This window comes from Xenopus tropicalis, chromosome 6, assembly GCF_000004195.4.
Source record: "Xenopus tropicalis strain Nigerian chromosome 6, UCB_Xtro_10.0, whole genome shotgun sequence".
In the NCBI taxonomy this organism is placed as follows: domain Eukaryota; kingdom Metazoa; phylum Chordata; class Amphibia; order Anura; family Pipidae; genus Xenopus; species Xenopus tropicalis.
In genome coordinates, this window is record NC_030682.2 from 17,596,422 (window position 1) to 17,616,007 (window position 19,586).

Genomic DNA, 19,586 nt, shown 5'->3' on the forward strand with positions numbered 1-19,586 from the left:
CATTAACTATTAGTCAAAGATAACATAATTGAACACAAAATGCAGTTTTTAAATGAAGGTTTACGTTATTAAGGGAGAAAAAAACCTCAAAATCTACATGGCCCTGTGTGAAAAAGTGATTGCCCCCCTTGTTAAAAAATAACTTAACTGTGGTTTATCACACCTGAGTTCAATTTCTGTAGTCACCCCCAGGCCTGATTACTGCCACACCTGTTTCAATCAAGAAATCACTTAAATAGGAGCTACCTGACACAGAGAAGTAGACCAAAAGCACCTCAAAAGCTAGACATCATGCCAAGATCCAAAGAAATTCAGGAACAAATGAGAACAAAAGTAATTGAGATCTATCAGTCTGGTAAAGGTTATAAAGCCATTTCTAAAGCTTTGGGACTCCAGCGAACCACAGTGAGAGCCATTATCCACAAATGGCAAAAACATGGAACAGTGGTGAACCTTCCCAGGAGTGGCCGGCCGACCAAAATGACCCCAAGAGCGCAGAGACAACTCATCCGAGAGGCCACAAAAGACCCCAGGACAACATCTAAAGAACTGCAGGCCTCACTTGCCTCAATTAAGGTCAGTGTTCACAACTCCATCATAAGAAAGAGACTGGGCAAAAACGGCCTGCATGGCAGATTTCCAAGGCACAAACCACTTTTAAGCAAAAAGAACATTATGGCTCGTCTCAATTTTGCTAAAAAACATCTCAATGATTGCCAAGACTTTTGGGAAAATACCTTGTGGACCGACGAGACAAAAGTTGAACTTTTTGGAAGGTGCGTGTCCCGTTACATCTGGCGTAAAAGTAACACAGCATTTCAGAAAAAGAACATCATACCAACAGTAAAATATGGTGGCGGTAGTGTGATGGTCTGGGGTTGTTTTGCTGCTTCAGGTCCTGGAAGGCTTGCTGTGATACATGGAACCATGAATTCTACTGTCTACCAAAAAATCCTGAAGGAGAATGTCCGGCCATCTGTTCGTCAACTCAAGCTGAAGCGATCTTGGGTGCTGCAGCAGGACAATGACCCAAAACACACCAGCAAATCCACCTCTGAATGGCTGAAGAAAAACAAAATGAAGACTTTGGAGTGGCCTAGTCAAAGTCCTGACCTGAATCCTATTGAGATGTTGTGGCATGACCTTAAAAAGGCGGTTCATGCTAGAAAACCCTCAAATAAAGCTGAATTACAACAATTCTGCAAAGATGAGTGGGCCAAAATTCCTCCAGAGCGCTGTAAAAGACTCGTTGCAAGTTATCGCAAACGCTTGATTGCAGTTATTGCTGCTAAGGGTGGCCCAACCAGTTATTAGGTTCAGGGGGCAATTACTTTTTCACACAGGGCCATGTAGGTTTGGATTTTTTTTCTCCCTAAATAATAAAAACCCTCATTTAAAAACTGCATTTTGTGTTTACTTGTGTTATCTTTGACTAATAGTTAAATGTGTTTGATGATCAGAAACATTTTGTGTGACAAACATGAAAAAGAATAAGAAATCAGGAAGGGGGCAAATAGTTTTTCACACCACTGTATATCTCTTCGGCATACTTGTAACGTTCCCAATAATTAAAGGGACGATGTTGTTAAAATAGAAAGGGTTTAATTCAGAATGTTAAATAAAGCCATTTGTTTCTCTGTTAAAGGGGATTGAAACTTAGAAATAGGGCTCCGATCTGCCCCCTTCCAGTCAGAGGTGGGCAGGTTGGGTACTATTATATAAATAAGCACAACAGGCCAGGTTGGATTTGGGGTTGGGAGAGGATGGGTATATAAATAATTGCAGCACAACAGGCCAGGTTGGATTTGGGGTTGGGAGAGGATGGGTATATAAATAATTGCAGCACAACAGGCCAGGTTGGATTTGGGGTTGGGAGAGGATGGGTATATAAATAATTGTGGCATATTGTGCTGGGCAGGGAGAGGGTGGGACATGGTTGGAAATGGTTGATGATTTGTCGAGCTGTGCATCACTAGAAAGCAGTTTTGTTCTGTTCCTGGTACAGTGTACAGCCTTGCATGCTTCTTCACACATCTGTTGATCAGCTGGCTTCTGCTTTATTGTTTAGGTGGCCATACATGGGCTAATAAAAGCTGCTGATTCGTCCTTCCAGACCAGTAGCTTATTGGCGCACGTATGGGGCCCTCCAACAGGCCTGCCCAACCGATATCTTACCGAATATCAGCCAGATATTAATCAGGCAGGTTTAGAAATCCCCTCGGGGTGAGGACATCATCAGCTTTTTTATGCGGCCCTTCCCCAATGGCCTGCCTGATATTGCCCAAATCAAGGTAGGCATATTGACGAAATTGCTACTCGTTTGTTGACCTTGCCAACCAAGTATATCTTAGTGTATGGGCAGCTTTACAAGGCTAATGTCTGTTTTGCATGTCTGTCACAACTGCTAACACAGGGGTCAACACATTTACCATGATAGTCTATAGAGGGATATTTTTTTCATCTTTTTGCCTTAAAAAAAATCACATACATTACCCTAAATTAGCAGTAATTAAGAGTCCCAGACAGTGGCCTGTGGGAATTGATGTGAGCATGGCCCAACCTGTGTGATTGTCATCTATCAAGAACAAAACCCGTATGGGACATTTCAGGCTGGCACAATATGTAAGGCCCTACATGTGAATATTACACTTCCATATGGCAGGCTGCAGGTCCTGCCCAGCAGATGTTCCACACTAATTGCTGCGTCAGACCATTTCACACATATTAGATAGTGTCCTTTTATTCCCTGCTAATCTAATAGATAAGATGCGAGACAGTCTGGGAAAAGTGACACCAGGGTGCAATGTTGAACATAGCTCAGACTATATTATGTGAAGGCCTTCCATTCCTCCTTGGAATTTTCCCAAGTCAACAGTGCATCCCTGGCTTCCCCTGTGATGTGCAGAGGCCCAAACATATTTAGGATTCAGTCCTTGTAATTGCCCTTTCATTGCCTTTCATTGCCCAAAATGAGACCATTGTATTTTAATTTTTACTGGTGAAATGCTATCCTGCTGATGCGAGAGGGATATGTTTGCAGTGACCCCTGGGGAGAATACAAAGGCTTGTCTCTCTCAGAGCTAGGGAACACTGACTGCCATCTTTTGGCTACAGTTATCCAGTGGTGCGAGCCCGGCCATTGTATGCTGTTCATTAGTGCAAATGATCTCTGTGGGTGACCGGTCCTTGTTTATGGCGGGGGATAAATAAAACTTAAGTACAACAAATTAAGTTTTAGTGCAGTTTCTTCTACACGCAGCCTAATGGGTCATTTAATCCTTGCAATGGTGGAATTTCACACTTTATTTTACAAGGCTCTATAATCCTTGAGCAAACAGAAGCCAGCCATGTGTTCCCTTGGCTGTTCATCCAGGTAAACCATGTTTATCCCAATGATTTCTTCCTAGTAATAAATATGTAAATGGGTATTAAACCTCTAGACATATGATAATGCCAATATTATAATGAATGTGTGGGCTTATTTAAACACTAGTAACTCTGAACATTTGGATTTTAACCTGTTTCTGGGAATTGCAGCACAGAGTTACTTTCTCCCACATTTAATAGCTGCTTGTTAAAATTCTACTCTTTGGGGTTTTTTTTTCCTCTGAAATGCTGGTCTGTAATTGAACGCAGTGTGAAAATAGCCTCTTGTTCTTTGTGTATGCTTTATACTTCTCCTTCACTGTGGGTTGCCAAACAAAAATAGGCACCGTAAGCCTTTAGCAAACATGGGCTCCGTCGCCTTTGTTCATAGTTGTTAAACATGTCCATCTCTGTACAACGTGCTGTGAATCATTGGGCACTAAGGCTGTTCATATGCTAGCCACCCTTGCTCCCTTAATAAGGCTCAAGTAATGTTTTACTGGGGTTTGACACCTGGGTGGACATAGAGCTTTCATAGCCACTGGTCATTGATTTGAATGTCAAGTCAACTGGTGTCCCATGTGAGCAGCTATAGATGTTCAGAAATGCAGCAGTTGGTGTTTCCAATGAGTGCACCCACAACTCATAGCATACCCCAGAACACATGGCAGGATAAATACAGTGCCAATTCCATGTATAATACCCCAGAACACACAGCAGGATAAATACAGTGCCAATTCCATGTATAATACCCCAGAGCATAAGGCAGGATAAATACAGTGCCAATTCCATGTATAATACCCCAGAACCCACAGCAGGATAAATACAGTGCCAATTCCATGTATAATACCCCAGAACACATGGCAGGATAAATACAGTGCCAATGCCATGTATAATACCCCAGAGCATAAGGCAGGATAAATACAGTGCCAATTCCATGTATTATACCCCAGAATACATGGCAGGATAAATACAGTGCCAATTCCATGTATAATACCCCAGAACACACAGCAGGATAAATACAGTGCCAATTCCATGTATAATACCCCACAGCATAAGGCAGGATAAATACAGTGCCAATTCCATGTATAATACCCCAGAACACACAGCAGGATAAATACAGTGCCAATTCCATGTATAATACCCCAGAACACACAGCAGGATAAATACAGTGCCAATTCCATGTATAATACCCCAGAACACACAGCAGGATAAATACAGTGCCAATTCCATGTATAATACCCCAGAACACATGGCAGGATAAATACAGTGCCAATTCAATGTACTATACCCCAGAACACATGGCAGGATAAATACAGTGCCAATTCCATGTATAATACCCCAGAACACATGGCAGAATAAATACAGTGCCAATTCCATGTATAATACCCTAGAACACATGGCAGACATTCCCTCATTCATTAGGGAAATTCATTGATGTTGGTTTGGGGAGACTTAGGTTCCCCTGCAAACCTATCTGTCTGGAAGGAGTTTGTATGTTTTTTTTGTTATTTAGGGCAGCACAAGGGTAAGTAGTGACGTGCGGGTCAAGAAGAAAGTCAACCTGCACCTGACCCAACAAAGCAACTATATTTATAGACCTGCGCCCAATCCGCCCCATCTCTGGGGCAGGCGCGCTCTTATTAATAGAGGCTGCTGAAGCTGGGCAGGGAGGGCGGAATGGAGAATTGAGCCTGAACCTTCCTATGACCCACAAAACCTGTGTGAATGTCTGAGCAGGGCAATATTTGCCTTTTTCAGTGTGGGCTTCTTGCAGGGGCTTAGGTTTTCCTGTAATTGCCAAAAGAATGACTAGAGTGCCAGGCCACATTAATATATATCTGTCTATAAAAATCCTAGCACACAGTCTAAACAGTGAAAAGCAATCAATTTACCATGTATTCTGATGTTGTGCCATGTAAAATGTAAGCTATAAATGTGAGAGCGGTGGTCCCTTACATGCTTATTACTAAGACTTGATTTCTACTTTCTTCTAGGTTGCTGTACAGTCTAGCTTTCAATGCCAGATTTTTAAGACATCTGTGGTATTTAATTTCTTCAATGACAACAAAAATGATTACAGGGTATGTATAGCACCTTTTTATTACATATAAAATTATAACTACATCCTATGTGGTTAAAAAAAGCATTTTATATCACTTGGGGTTGAAAATGATTAAATATTTATATAATTTGTTTTGTATAAAAGTGTAAGGTTTGGCATTGTCAGGAGTTTAATGCTCTTAATGGCTATCTAACCTTGTTTGATCCATTGCAGGGGTAAGGATACTGTTTTTGTAGGGAACAAAACAACCTTTTCTGATTATCGTTGTACTGATACAGTAGGTAGGAGTTTAAAGCATTTTTAGCAGCTTGGATGAGACTAAGTTACTGCTATTAATACAAGGTAACACATTGTGCCGTTATTGAGTATGGAGTCAGAAAGGATTAAGGTTAACAGATAGCCTTTGCCCACACTAGCGGCAACATAACATTGTACATGGGCTTAAGCTGATCATACACTTAGAGATCTGCTCGTTTGGCGACGTTGACCAATGAGTGAATCTTTCCCAATATATGTCCTCCTTGAGGTGGGCAGTATCGGGCTGATGTGATGGCTTGCCTAAGGCTGAATCAATGGTAAATGCAGGCTGCAGGGTAAAGCTGGCCATACACGCACCGATAATATTGTACGAAACCTCGTTTCAGCCATGAACGTTAGTGGCGGATTTGAACGATCTTTTGTGCGACCGATGGTCGCATGAAAGATCGAAAATCGCCGTGTGTGGCCACCTTTAGGACCGCATCTACACTTAGATTGTAAGACAGGGACATATTCCTCTTGTCTCTTTGACACTATGAACTTAATCTGTAATATAACTGTACTTTGTATTCATTATTGTATTGCCCCCTGTTTGCTATATTAAAGGAAAAGTAACACTAAAATGTTTTAAGTAAAAAAGCTATTTTACCCTGCACCAATAACTGCCCTATCCTGCAAACCACTTAGTATTTTAAATGCTTTAATAGAAAATACCTGCTAAAACTTGGCTTCCTGTCAATTGAACTATGGTGAAGGAAGAAGCTGCATCCACTATGCAACGATCAATTGATCGAGCCTAGCCTTCTTTCTGTAAGGAGTCAGGCTAGGCTTGATCAATTGATCGTCGCATAGTGGATGCAGCTCCTTCCTTCGCCTTATTGCCGTAGTTCAATTGACAGGAAGCCAAGTTTTAGCAGGTATTTTCTATTAAAGCATTTAAAATACTAAGTGGTTTGTAGGATAGGGCAGTTATTGGTGCAGGGTAGAATAGCTTTTTTACTTAAAAAAATGTAGTGTTACATTTCCTTTAACGTATTGTTCTGCTGAACAGTGCTCTGTACATAAATATAAATAAAAATATACATACATATATCAACAAGCCAATGAGGTCCTAACACTGACTGACTGATATCTGGACAAGCTCGGCAGAACGCTCCATACATGTACAAAAAGCTAACAACTCAATCCGGAGAGACCAAATTGGTAACTTTATTGGCTACCTTTAGTTATTGGATTGTGTGCTTGGGCTAGCATTTTAGTGTTGTTAAGCTGGCCATACACTGTAACGATAGGAATGCATGCTGTCGGGGCAAGGACTGCATATGCAAGTTGATTTGTAAACTTCACATTTTTAAACGTGCCCCAGTGATATCTATTTTTCTGTGAGATATTGGACAGAAAGGCCACATTGATCTGCTTCTCGGCAGCTTTTATTGGCCCGTGTACTGCCATCTTTACTAGGGAATACAATTTAAGACTTTCCAGTATTGTTGAGTTTTGATTTAAAGCTGATTGTATTTCTTGGCCAACACATGCATTGCAATATTATTTATTTACGTGTATTTATAAAGTGCCAACATATTCCGCAGCTCTGTACAATATATGGGTTTATACACTGAACATACAGATTGAACCCAGCAACCAGGCGGTGGTTTGAATGAGAGACTGTAAGATCAATAGGCGAGGGCTTGAATAGTAATTAAAAGAATAGGACATACCATAACATACTAAAACTTTAGAGTGAAGACACACTGAGCAACTAGTAGCAGCTACTTCTTGTGGCTACTAAAAAAAGACAATGCTGATCATTTACCAATAACTGTCTCTACGTGTGTTTTAGCAGAGGCAATTCTCAGTATTGTCTATGGCAGGGGATTTTCTGGAGTCTAGTAGCCTTGAAAAAGTAGCTGCTACTAGTAGCTCAGTGTGTCTTCACCCTAAAAGTGAACTTCCCCTTTAATTGAGTGCTAATTTGATGGAGGTTTTTTTATTTCTGGAACAGGTCTAGGGTGCCGCTTCTCCAGGTTATATCAAGAGGTTCCCCAATGTCACTGGAAGATTCCAACCGGATTATCCCCCTGTTTTATCTCTTCAGCTCTTTATTTAGCCATTCCCTTATTTCAGTACATGATAACGAATTCTTCGGAGATCCCAGAGAAGGTAAGCAACCAATTAAAATGCTTGTTTAAACAATGTACTTACAACAGAGTATGTTTATGAGTGGCTGTGAGGAGTGACACTCAATAGCTATAGATGAAACTCTGCTAGTGATGTTTTGTCTCCATCAGAGGAACTGGCTTCTTAGGGGCAGATTTATCAAAATGTGAATTTGGAGCTTAATACATAAAAACTCACCCACATTCTATTCATTCCTATGGGATTTTTAGAAGCGTATTTATCAATGGGTGAAACTTAGACTTCACCCATTGATAAATACACTTCTAAAATCCCATAGGAATGAATAGAATGTGGGTAGTGTCAGCTAAACTCACATTTTGATGAATATACCCCTTATTGTAGGTAAACGTACTCTGTGCACCTAGTTGCACGCTAAACAAACAACAAGTAACATCATTATTGGTATATTGGGATCTCTCTGCAATGTTATTCCCTGCTCTTCTTCCAAGAACACAGTTCTGTTAGAATTGCCCAGTGGGGGTTGAGGTTAAAGCAGAACTAAAGCTTAACTAAAGAAGTAGGGCAGACATGTTGTACATTATATTTTGGGCTTTGGTACTAGCCCAAGGCAACCATAGCCTTTTAGCAGGGAAGATGTATTCCTCCATAGATACCCCCAGTAGATCCCCCATCTTCTGCTGATTCACTGCACATCCAAGCTCTGGGACAGACTTAAAATAAAAAATATATTTAATATGAATGTCACAGGATAAGGCTAATTACTAATTAATACAGGTAATTACTACATGGCAGCTCTGAAGCCAGTGCAACTAACCCTGTAGCATCAATTTATATTACTAGGCAAACTCAGCCCCTAAGCTAAGCTTCTCAACAGCTGCCCAGAGCTCCACTGAGCATGTGCAGTGCCACTGACACTCCTAACACAATTCAACTTTGAAGGTCTGGATCATTGCTGCTGTAGAAATGCTGAACCTGTAGACAGGTGCATTAAGTTCAGTATATAATTTTAGCCATATTCATTTGTAGGGTTTAATTTGTTTAAGTCATTAGTTGGTAGCTGTAGCTAAATTCATAACTGATTTATCTAGAGCAGAGTATTTCAAAACAAGTTCCCTTTGCCCGCGACATTGATGCATTGCCAGTGCTCTTCTACACTGCAATATTAACTTAAACAATTTTGGGGGTAACCAGGTTGTAGGAGATTCTACAGATGATAGATGAGTCTTTTACCTTCTTTAACTAAAATGTAGCGCTTTACTCTTTTTAGTAGTTTTTATCATTAGTAATTAGAAGCCAACATTTACCTTTCCTCTTTTGCCCAGTTGCAGGCCAGAGACCATCATCGATGATGCCTTTCACATTAGATCAGTTAATAGTATTATCCCGATGCCTACGAGATGCCTGCTTGGGAATCATCAAGTTAGCTTATCCCGAAACGAAGCCTGAGGTACGAGAAGAGTACATGGCGGCGTTCAGAAGCATCGGAGTAACCACAAACGCTGAAATGCAGAAACAGATACAGGCTGAGCAGAAGCGATGGATCCAGCTTTTTAAAGTAACCCATTGATATCCATCATAGTGTTTTATACCTGCTTACAGGGACTGTTTTAGGGTAGGGAATGATAAAGAGGGTGCCACTGAATCATAAGGGGCCATTTGGGTGTAAAAAGGTGTATTTACCTATAGGAATCTTAATTATTGTTATACAGGTAGGGGATCAGTTATCTGGAAACCTGTTATCCAGAAAGTTCCAAGTTACGGAAAGGCCATCATCCATAGACTCCATTATAAGCAAATAATTCAAATTTTTTATTTTTTTGGGGTTTAATTAATGTTTTCATTATTTTTAGTAGACTTAAGGTATGGAGATCTAAATTATGGAAAGACCCCAAATCTGGAAAACCCCAGGTTCGAAGCATTCTGGATAACAGATCCCGTACCTGTATATTTCCATTATATACATAAAGGGTATCCAACCTTCAGCTTTTGCAAACCAAAAAGAGCCGGTGCTATGCCAGACAGCAGTGCTTTGTGAGCTAGTACAGATTCGGGATCTGTTATCCAGAAGGTTACGACTTACAGGAAGGCCATGTTCCATAGACACGTATTAATAATTCTAATTTTTAAAAATGAGTTCCTTTTTCTCTGCAATAATATACCAGTACTTGGTACATCCTGTTCTTCCTGTGTCTACGTGGGTTTCCTTTGGGTCCTTTCCCAAATACATACAGGCAGGTCACCTGGCTTCTAATTACATTGTCCTTAGTGTGTGTAAATGTGATAGGAACGTTAGATTGTGAGCTCCATAGAGGCCGGGGCTGATGGGAATGATGACTATGATATCAAAGCCTGTTTATAAAGCTGAGATCATGATGATGATAAAATGGTACTATGGTTGCAACTTTCTAATGTTCCTCAACTATTGCATAGGATTCGAGGGGTGGGGGTAAGGTTACGATGTATACCCTTTTTTTTGTCCTCTGGGCAGGCTATCAAGCGGTGCTTTTTGCCTTATTTGATGGGGTCTGCTCATTCCTCACGCTTGACGTCAGGCCTAATTAGCAGCACATCCTGGTCTGCTCAATGACGTGATTAATGGTCCGGCAAGAAAACAAAATCAGTTGCCGGTGACAACATAGGAAAAATAAATCTCTTTCTCGTTTTCCCAATGTCAGCATTGGCAGCTGGGAAATAACAAAGGGAACCAAGGTCCTATCCGTTGCAGGAAGGGAACCACTTGACTTGCTAAGTCCCCCCCACCCCAAGCAAACAGATCCAGTCAGCTAAAATCGCTCATTAAAGAAGTAGGTGCAGGAGAAATGCATTTTCCAAATTGAATGCTAGATTTACAGTCCGTTTAATACCAGCGACCTCTCGCTCGGTAATGTTCAGTTCGAGTCATCAGCTGTCCCTTCGGGTCTTTTATCACTGCTTTTGTCAAGCTATCTATTTAATTGAAAGAAGTTAATTGAATGAAAATGATCAACTAAGCTTGTATTAATATTGCTAATGGAACTTTCTTCTTGGCCATGTTTGGAGAAAGATGTCATGCTAGACTTTGGGAAGGACCCATTAATGCCTGCACTTAACCTGATGGGCTAATTAAGCAATGCTTATTCATTCTACAAGTCTACAATAGCCTCTATCCAACCCATTCTGTCTGATTTTACAACACATTTCACTTACGAGCCCAGGCTTCACGAACATTAGCAGAAGGGAGACTAAATGATAATGTTTTGATAGTGGCAAATGCAGCACTAATGTGGTCTAATAAGCTGAGCTTTCCGGCTGCCTGTTCACTCGGGTTTCATTTAAAATTCTTATAAAGTAGCAAATCACTTTGTTAATGCATCTACTTAAGGGAGAAAAGAAGGGGAGCAGGGTGCAGGATTCTTAATTCACTCGCACAGAGATTTGTCACGGCAAAGAAATAATACTGTTGCAAAACAACTTTGTCACGTGTAAAAAGGTCACATTATCAAGTAGATTCCCTGCATTTATTCTTCCATAGATGGGTGTAAGGGCATACGGTCATTTACAGTGTTCCCTGACCATCCCTGCTTTGTTTATTTGGATTTATATATCGGGGTGGAATCTGCCTCTGCTGATTCTGTAGTCATAGATATTGACCTAGTGGTCTATTGATGTCTATAGAGAATGCCTCAGCGGAGGCAAGCAATGTTGTACCTTCCAGATATCCAGGGAATGGATGCAGTGTTTGTACCGCATCTAATTGCACGGTATTATTTGAGAAGCCAGTGCAAGATGACTTCAGTTGGTTCAGTTCCTCCTCCACGAACTCACAGGAAAATCTCTCCTTCCTGCATTTACTTTCGAGCTCACGTCTTTACCCTCTTCTTCAGGTTTTGGTTTTTCCTGCTCAGGGTGAAAGGTTGTTGTATCCATCTCTCCTCTCTACTCTACCTTGACTCGTGCAAGGCCTGCAGGCTTCCATTAGTCCAACATTGGCTGGGAGGAACCTGAGTTCTTTCAATACCAGTGGGCTCTACTTCTCATAGTGAAGCAATTCTGAGAATCCAACCTCCAGTCCAAGACCAGATACTATGATGGGACCTCAGTCTAGATCCATAGACCTTCTTTAGAGTTCTTACAATCAGTAACTGGTGCAAGGGCTGCAAGCTTTCATTGGTCAAATGTTGGCTGGGATGTTACCTGAGTTCTTTCAATAACAGTGGGCTCTTCTTGTAGTGAAGCAATTCTGATAATGAGAGTTCTGATAATTCTTTAGAGTTCTTACAGTCTTCAGGAATTAAGTTCCCTACGTTTTCCACAGTGATCTTTTGCCATATCTTCAACAAAAAGTGTCTTGCATATGGTGGCCTTGTTGTGTGGTCAATCTTCCATCATGACAAAGTAGTTTTGAGAACTTTATACCTGCTTTACTTGGTGTCATCCTTCCATAATAACCAACGAGATTGTCTTTCCTTCATTACACCTACCACATCTCAGTACTAAAGAAGAAAAATGGCACAAACGGATGTAGTTATGGCTCTCAAAATGTACTGTACTGTGATGGTTGGGTTAGATTACCTGTATCCTGTTTGGTAGGCATAAGGTAGATTAATCAGCTTGTAAATTCTATATTTCTAGATAGACTGTAATGATTCAGAAATGAAGCATACCAGGGATATAATCTGAAAGGTAAAGTAGGCTACCATCATTAGAGGATGAAGATGGACGATTTCTGCTTTCATTTTTATATTTCATAGATATAGTCAACAGGAAAATTCCTTGGTTTTCATTGTCCCACCCCATTTTGTAGGAGAGATTTGGAAATTATCTTGTCCTAAATTGACCAGTAGGGCTGAACAGGAAAAAGAAGATTTTATGTCTGGAAATCCTTTCTTCATAGGCCTGTATTGCCAGTAAAGCATCCCACCTTTTGGGTGTAGGTTGCCATGTTATTAGTTAGTAAGGGTTAGTTAGGGGTTATCTACACTCGCAGGGTTGCGTACAGAACTTATGGAGATGGTGTAGATACAAGTTTGGGGAAGGAGTAGAATTTAATATTGTAGCATATTTCTCTTCCTGCCGACCCTCATTTATCACCTTTTTTTATAGGTGATCACCAATCTGGTCAAAATGCTGAAGTCACGGGACGCAAGGAGAAACTTCTGTCCTTTCAATCACTGGTTGTCCGAACAAGAGAATATTAAAGCTGATAAGGTAGGTCTTCAGCTCAAACACCTTAGTGCAATAAACATGTATTTTCAGTGATTGTACAGATATTTGTAAATGTTCACACTTTTGGAAGCAGTGTTTGTTGAGCCAGAACCAGCAGTGCAGTGGCAGGCAATGTAGCAGAAGCCATTTTCTCAAGCCAAGGTTTTAATTATCACAACATCTTGCATGTTGTGTGATTAACATACCAGCAAGGTATTGTGAGGACTGCAGTCTTGGGGCCGAAAGAAAGCTGGCTTTTGCTACGTTGTACACAGTAGCAGTTGCATTTAGAAATTACTTTAAAAGTGACTAAAATTATTAATTAATGTATACTGGAAAGTGGCTTAAAATTACATTTTTGTTCATTATGTGTCTTTTTCTTCATTATTTGGGTGCAGTTCCCCTTAAGCGTGTTGTTTCCAGAATTATGACAGCTGTTCTATGATGCACCCCTAGGCAGAACACATTACAAGACGGTCTTTTTGTTCTAGGTTACCCAACTTTATGTTCCGTCAGCCAGACACGTGTGGAGAGTAAGGAGAATGGGCAGAATAGGGCCGTTACAGTCTACATTAGATGGTAAGATTTGCTTCAGTTGCACAGTGTATTTTACTTGTTTGGCAAATAATTCCTTTATATGCGCTATTGTATGGGAAGAAAGGATTAATGTTACTGTATAGTGATTGCTTGAATGCATTATGCACAGGAAATATTCTGATTGGCAGCTATTCTATGATTGAAACCATACCAGTGTTATACCATAACATGCTAGTTAGCATGAAGTGTTTGAGGTTTGGTGTGAGCAGTGAACAAATGAGAACTTCATTTTAGTTTTAAAGAAGAACTAAACCCTAAAAAATAATATTGCTAGAAATGCCAAATGTTATATACCTGGTTACTGCACCAGCTTAAAGGTTTAGCATTTCTATAGAAGTAATGATCCATTGTAAGTTGTCACAGGAGCTCCCCATCTTGGATTTTGTTAGGAGTGTCCATGGCACCGCATCTGTGCAAACTTAAAGGAATACTGTCATGGGAAAACATGTTTAATAGAGCTTCTCCAGCAGAATCCTGCATTGTAATCTTTTGTTTTTCCCATATATTTCATTTCCCAGGGTGCCACAGCCATGTGACCTGTGTTCTGATAAACTGCAGTCACACTTTACTGCTGAGCTGCAAATAGGAGTAATATACCCCCCCCTCCCAGCAGCCGATCAGCAGAACAATGGGAAGGGAGCAAGATAGCAGCTCCCAGTAGGTATCAGAATAGCACTCAATAGTAAGAAATCCAAGTCCGGCTTGGGACTCCTCCAGTTACATGGGGGTAGGAGAAACAATAGGTTAGCTGAAAGCAGTTCTAATGTGTAGCGCTGGCTCCTTCTGAAAGCTCAGACTCAGGCACAATGCACTGAGATGGCGCCTACACACCAGTATTACAGCTAAAAATACATTTGTTGGTTCAAGAATAAAATTTCAAGTGGTAGAGTGAATTATTTGCTATGTAAACAGTGTCATTTAGAAATAAAAAGTACCATAAAGTACCATAAAAATCACGACAGAGTCCCTTTAGAAACCCTTCAACTCGAATGTAAAAAATTGCCATCTGAAAGCTCTCAAGTTTCTATAGAGTTAATGGGAGTTGTTTTAGAAATAAATGGATAATCACTTTTTGTGCCTTATTGTCAGGCTGTTCCCCCTAGACCAGCGGTTCTCAACCTGTGGGTCGACCCTTTCACAGGGGTTGCCTTAGACCATCGGAAAACACATATTTGCAATGGTCTTGGGAATAATTCTATGGTTGGGGGTCACCACAACATGCGGAACTGTATTAAAGGGTTGCGGCTTTACGAAGGTTGAGAACCACTGCCCTAGACTTTAATGCAATATCATCCCTACTGAATACAAATAGACAGCAATGTTCCTTTATAGGATTCCCCATGAGCTGTGTGCTCCTATGTATGTATATATAATACATATATATACAGTATATATATACACAGATCTGCAGAGCCACAATGTTCATTGCACCCAATGAGCTCTGCACAACTAAAGGGGACTTAGGTAGGAGCTACAATGTATATGTATATATTTATGTAGATATATTTTCCCTTAGCCAAGCTTTAATAGAAGCATTAACACTGCAATACACACACCGCATTTTCTAAATTCATTGGCCGTACAAACCACATTACTTTTAATGAATATTTAAGAACTTTCTGTTAACAGCTCCATATGTGTCAGTAGTTAAAATAAACCAAAAGCTCATCATTTCTCTGCAAGCCAGCAGCCACCTCGGTGATTAGCTGGGATGGATAGAGCCAATTAGGAGGAAAGCATCGCATCTGCCTTTATTTGTTTGGGATCCCTCATTCACCCGAAATAGCATCGCTCTGGCTCTAAATGCTGCGCGTATTGACATCCTCGGCCCATAATTCTCCCCACAAACTGAAATCCTGATAGTGAAACGTAGATAAACGTGACTAATTGGGCAGAATAATTGAGCTTTAGTACTTGAATAGCGTTTTACCTTTGCTGTACACGCAGTTTTCGATTAACCGGCTTTTAACCCTTACATTAAGGCTGCTTACATTGACATCGTAATGGAAAGTGTCTACAAGATAAGATTGCCTATAAATAAAGCTGTAATTGAAGAAAATGTAAGGCAGGCATTTCCCTTCCAGTATGTGCCCGGCCCTTTCTGCGCTGCTGTTGTCAGCCCTGCGCTTTTCTTCTCTACATTCTTTCAAAAGTCAGAACCAGCGGCGCAGAGAATAGAAGGGGGCAGGCAGCAATTATATTTAGAAATAAATGGATAGGGAAAATCACTTGTTGTGCCCAGAGATTACAACTGCGGATTTTTTACCCCAGCTGGTATGCCCCATTGCTGCAGACTTCGCTGCCCCGGGGTATATTCAAAACAACACCCATTATTCTCTCATCAGGAGAATGGGGAGAATCCCTCACTTTTAATGGATATGCCTTTTGCTATAGTCTAACTTAAAAGGGGTGGTTTACTTTTAGGTTAACTTTTCAGATGTTGTAAAATGGACAGTTCTAAGCATCTTTTCAATTGGTCTTCATTGTTTATTTTTTTTTATAGTTTTTACATTATTTGCTTTCTTCTTCTAACTCTTTGCAGGTTTCAAACGTGGGTCACTGACCCCGGCAGCCAAAAAAAACTTTTCCTCTGTGAGGCTACAATTTCATTGTTATTGTTACTTTTTATAACTTGTTTTTCTATTCAAGTCATCTCCTATTCGTATACCAGATTCTCCTTCAAACCACTCTCTGGTTGCTAAGGTAATGTGGACCCTAGCAACCGGATAGCTGCTGAAACTCCAAATTGGAGAGATGCTGAACAGAAATTGAAATAATTAAGAAACTACAGATAATAAAAAATGAAGACCAATTGGACATTGTCTCAGAATACTACTCTCTACATCATACTTAATGTTAACTCAAAGTTTAACAGCCTCTTTAAGATCGATCCCCTTTATGTGTATTCCCACGGGAGCCGGCATAGTGATTGGCACAGGGATGTAGAGGCTGATGGTGCAGTTGTCAGCAGAGACTCGCTATGTCCTGTCACCTTGAGACAAGCAGACTGCTGCCTTCTGCTATTTTGCTTTATTTGGAGCCATTGGGATGCATACGTCCGCATATGGCGCCTGAGACTGCAGTGTCAGCCTCCCATGGAGGTGCCTCTCCTCACAGGTTATTTCTATCACCCCAATATATCTGCAGGGCTCCATTCTTCCTCTTGGATGTAAAATCTCATGGATAAGAATTATAAACTGGGACCGAGGACATTAAATTCAGGATACTTACATATTTTTAATGCAAGTTTTAGAACTAATTAGATGTCACCGCAAACGTATATTTATCTGATGGGTTTGGCAAGCTCCCATTAATAACTCTGAATGGTATTACATCTGTAAATTGGTACATAGTTATTAAGCAAGATATTCCCAAAGTGTGGCTGAAGGTGAATGGGGGTCTCAGCCTTAGGATGGGGATCGGAGGTACATGCTCATGTTCTGGATAATCCAGTGATTCCCAACCAGGGGCAACATGCTGCTCACCAACCCCTTGGATGTTGCTCTCAGTGCCCCCAAACCAGGGAGTTATTTTTGAATTCCTGACTTGGGGGCAAGTTTTGGTTGAATAAAAACAAGATTTCCTACCAAATAAAGCCCCTGTAAGCTGATAGGGTGCATAGAGTCTGCCTAATAGCCAATCGCAGCCCTTATTTGGCACCTCCATGAACTTTTATGGTGCTTGTGTTGCTCTCCAAGTCTTTTTGCATTTGACTGTGGCTCACAAGTAAGAAAGGTTGGGGATCCGTGGGATAATCCTAGAATTAAGCACGGGTGGGTGATAGAGTGTTTTGACCTTGGTAGAAAAACCATGATGAAAGTCGAAATTCCTTTATCTGTCAGCAGCTACTAGGTGTTCATTTGAGTGCAAAGTGCACCGTCAATGGCAGATGATGCCGCCGAACCAGGATTGCTTGGAACCACTTTTCCTCTGCATTTGTTTGACTCTGTGAAAAATGCAGTGTATCTTTGAGGTCTCTCTATGCTGGTGTCCCTCAAAACCAACCAAGTTTGGCTAAACTAGGGGATTAGTCGCCCGCCTTAGAAGTGGAACTGTATTAACTGATGTCTTTTCTTTATTGTAGTTGGCCTGGAGCCTGCCCCGTTGTCTGTGTCTGAAGAGAGGCAGTTGGCAATATTGACAGAACTCCCCTTTGTGGTTCCCTTCGAAGAAAGAGTAAAGGTAAGTGGCAGCCGGTACGGACTAATGCTATGGTCTATCAGAATTTTTTTTATCCAATCCAAGGTGCAAATCACAGCTTGACGGGGGAAGAAGGGCTGCCTGAATGAGTATTAAGGGGTTGTTCAGCTTTGAGTTAACTTTTATTATGATGTAGAGAAGGATATTCTGAGACAATTTGCAACTTCTTCATTTTTTATTATTTGTAGTTTTTTAGTTATTTTATTTCCAGTTCAGGAGCTCACTAGTATGGAGTTTTGGCAGCTATATGGTTGCTAGGGTCCAAGTTACCATAGCAAGGTGGTTTGGATGAGAGACTGCTATATGAATTGGAGAGGCCTAAATAGAAAAGAAAGTTGCAAAAAGTAACAATAACAATAAAATTGTAGCTTCACAATAATTTTTTTGGCTGCTGGGGTCAGCAACCCCCATTTAAAAACTGCAAAGAGTTGGAAGAAGAAGGCAAATCGAAAAGTTGCTTAGAATTGACCTTTCTATAACATACTAAAAGTTAGCTTAAAGGTGAACCACCCTTTTAATATGCACTCTTGCTCCCCCAGTCTGCCTTGTGTATTTAGAAGGACTGTTTCAATCTGTTTTCTAGATCTTCCAAAGACTCATCTACGCTGACAAACAGGAAGTCCAGGGGGATGGCCCGTTTATAGATGGAATCAATGTCACCATCAGAAGAAATTACATCTATGAAGATGCTTATGACAAGCTGTCTCCTGAGAATGGTCAGCATTACATTCACTGGTGTTTCCAGCACACTGCTACATATGTACGTATGTACTTGTATATCTCCTAAGATCTTCTGTTCCTTTTTAGAGCCTGATCTCAAAAAGCGCATCCGCGTTCATTTACTGAACACTCATGGCCTGGATGAGGCTGGGATTGACGGAGGAGGAATATTTCGGGAGTTCTTGAATGAGCTGCTTAAATCTGGGTTTAACCCTAACCAAGGCTTTTTCAAGACCACCAACGAAGGGCTTCTGTACCCCAATCCCGCTGCTCAGATGCTTGTCGGTGACTCCTTTGCGAGACACTACTACTTCCTGGGGAGAATGCTGGGGAAGGTAAGGATAGTACAGTATAAATTCAAATGTGGTTTATTTTATAGAACTACACAGCGCTAATAATAATCGCCTTGCAGGTGCAGTTGCCCCTGTAATCAACTCATAAATGAACCGCACCACATTTAATTTCATATACTAGAAATAGAATAATTGTTATTGTACATTAATTATGAGACAGCTGTTGAGGGGTCCAAAGAGCCCACAGCCCTGTGCGAACTTCAGCTGTCCTAGGGCATTCACATTCTTCCTTGCCTCTGTAAAGGTTTAGTCATTTCAGACTAAGCTCTGTTTAGGGCAGATCAGCCCACCCCCCTCAGTGCAGCAATAAACAAGAAGTCTTGCTTAGTATGAGTAAAGGTGGCCATACACAGGCAGATTTAAGCCTCCCTGATCGATATCTTCCCAAAAATCAGCCAGGTGTTGATTTTCTCATCAGATCGGGGACCACCTTGGCTCATTGATGTGGCCCTCAGTCCAACGGCTTCTATACCTGTTGTCGTAATTTGCCCTAGGGCCAAATTATTAAAGATCCGCTTGGTTTGGCTATCATACATTGGCCAATAAGAGCTGCGGATTTGATCGAGCGGATTATTGACCAGCGTATGGGAGTATCCTGACACCCTGCACGACTGATATATGTCCAAACATTAGCCAGGTTTAAAAATCAGGTAGGGCTGCAGGTCCACTGTGTAATTTTATCTTTGGCCCCATGAGTGGCCAAA

The 19,586-nt window shown here is 40.9% G+C and overlaps 1 protein-coding gene across 3 annotated transcripts in view; it reads left to right on the plus strand.

The window, feature by feature from the left end:
• ube3c (ubiquitin protein ligase E3C) overlaps positions 1–19,586 on the plus strand; it is a 67,570-nt gene that overhangs the window by 28,009 nt on the left and 19,975 nt on the right. For all 3 annotated transcript variants that reach the window (XR_004223102.1, XR_001924701.2, NM_001079050.1), the window contains 8 exon segments: positions 5,364–5,450; positions 7,692–7,849; positions 9,151–9,383; positions 12,911–13,015; positions 13,504–13,591; positions 17,694–17,791; positions 18,393–18,525; positions 18,617–18,864. Coding sequence is in view for 1 of the 3 variants with exons in the window: in NM_001079050.1 (NP_001072518.1) it covers positions 5,364–5,450; positions 7,692–7,849; positions 9,151–9,383; positions 12,911–13,015; positions 13,504–13,591; positions 17,694–17,791; positions 18,393–18,525; positions 18,617–18,864 (1,150 nt within the window). In the remaining 2 variants the exon portion in view is untranslated.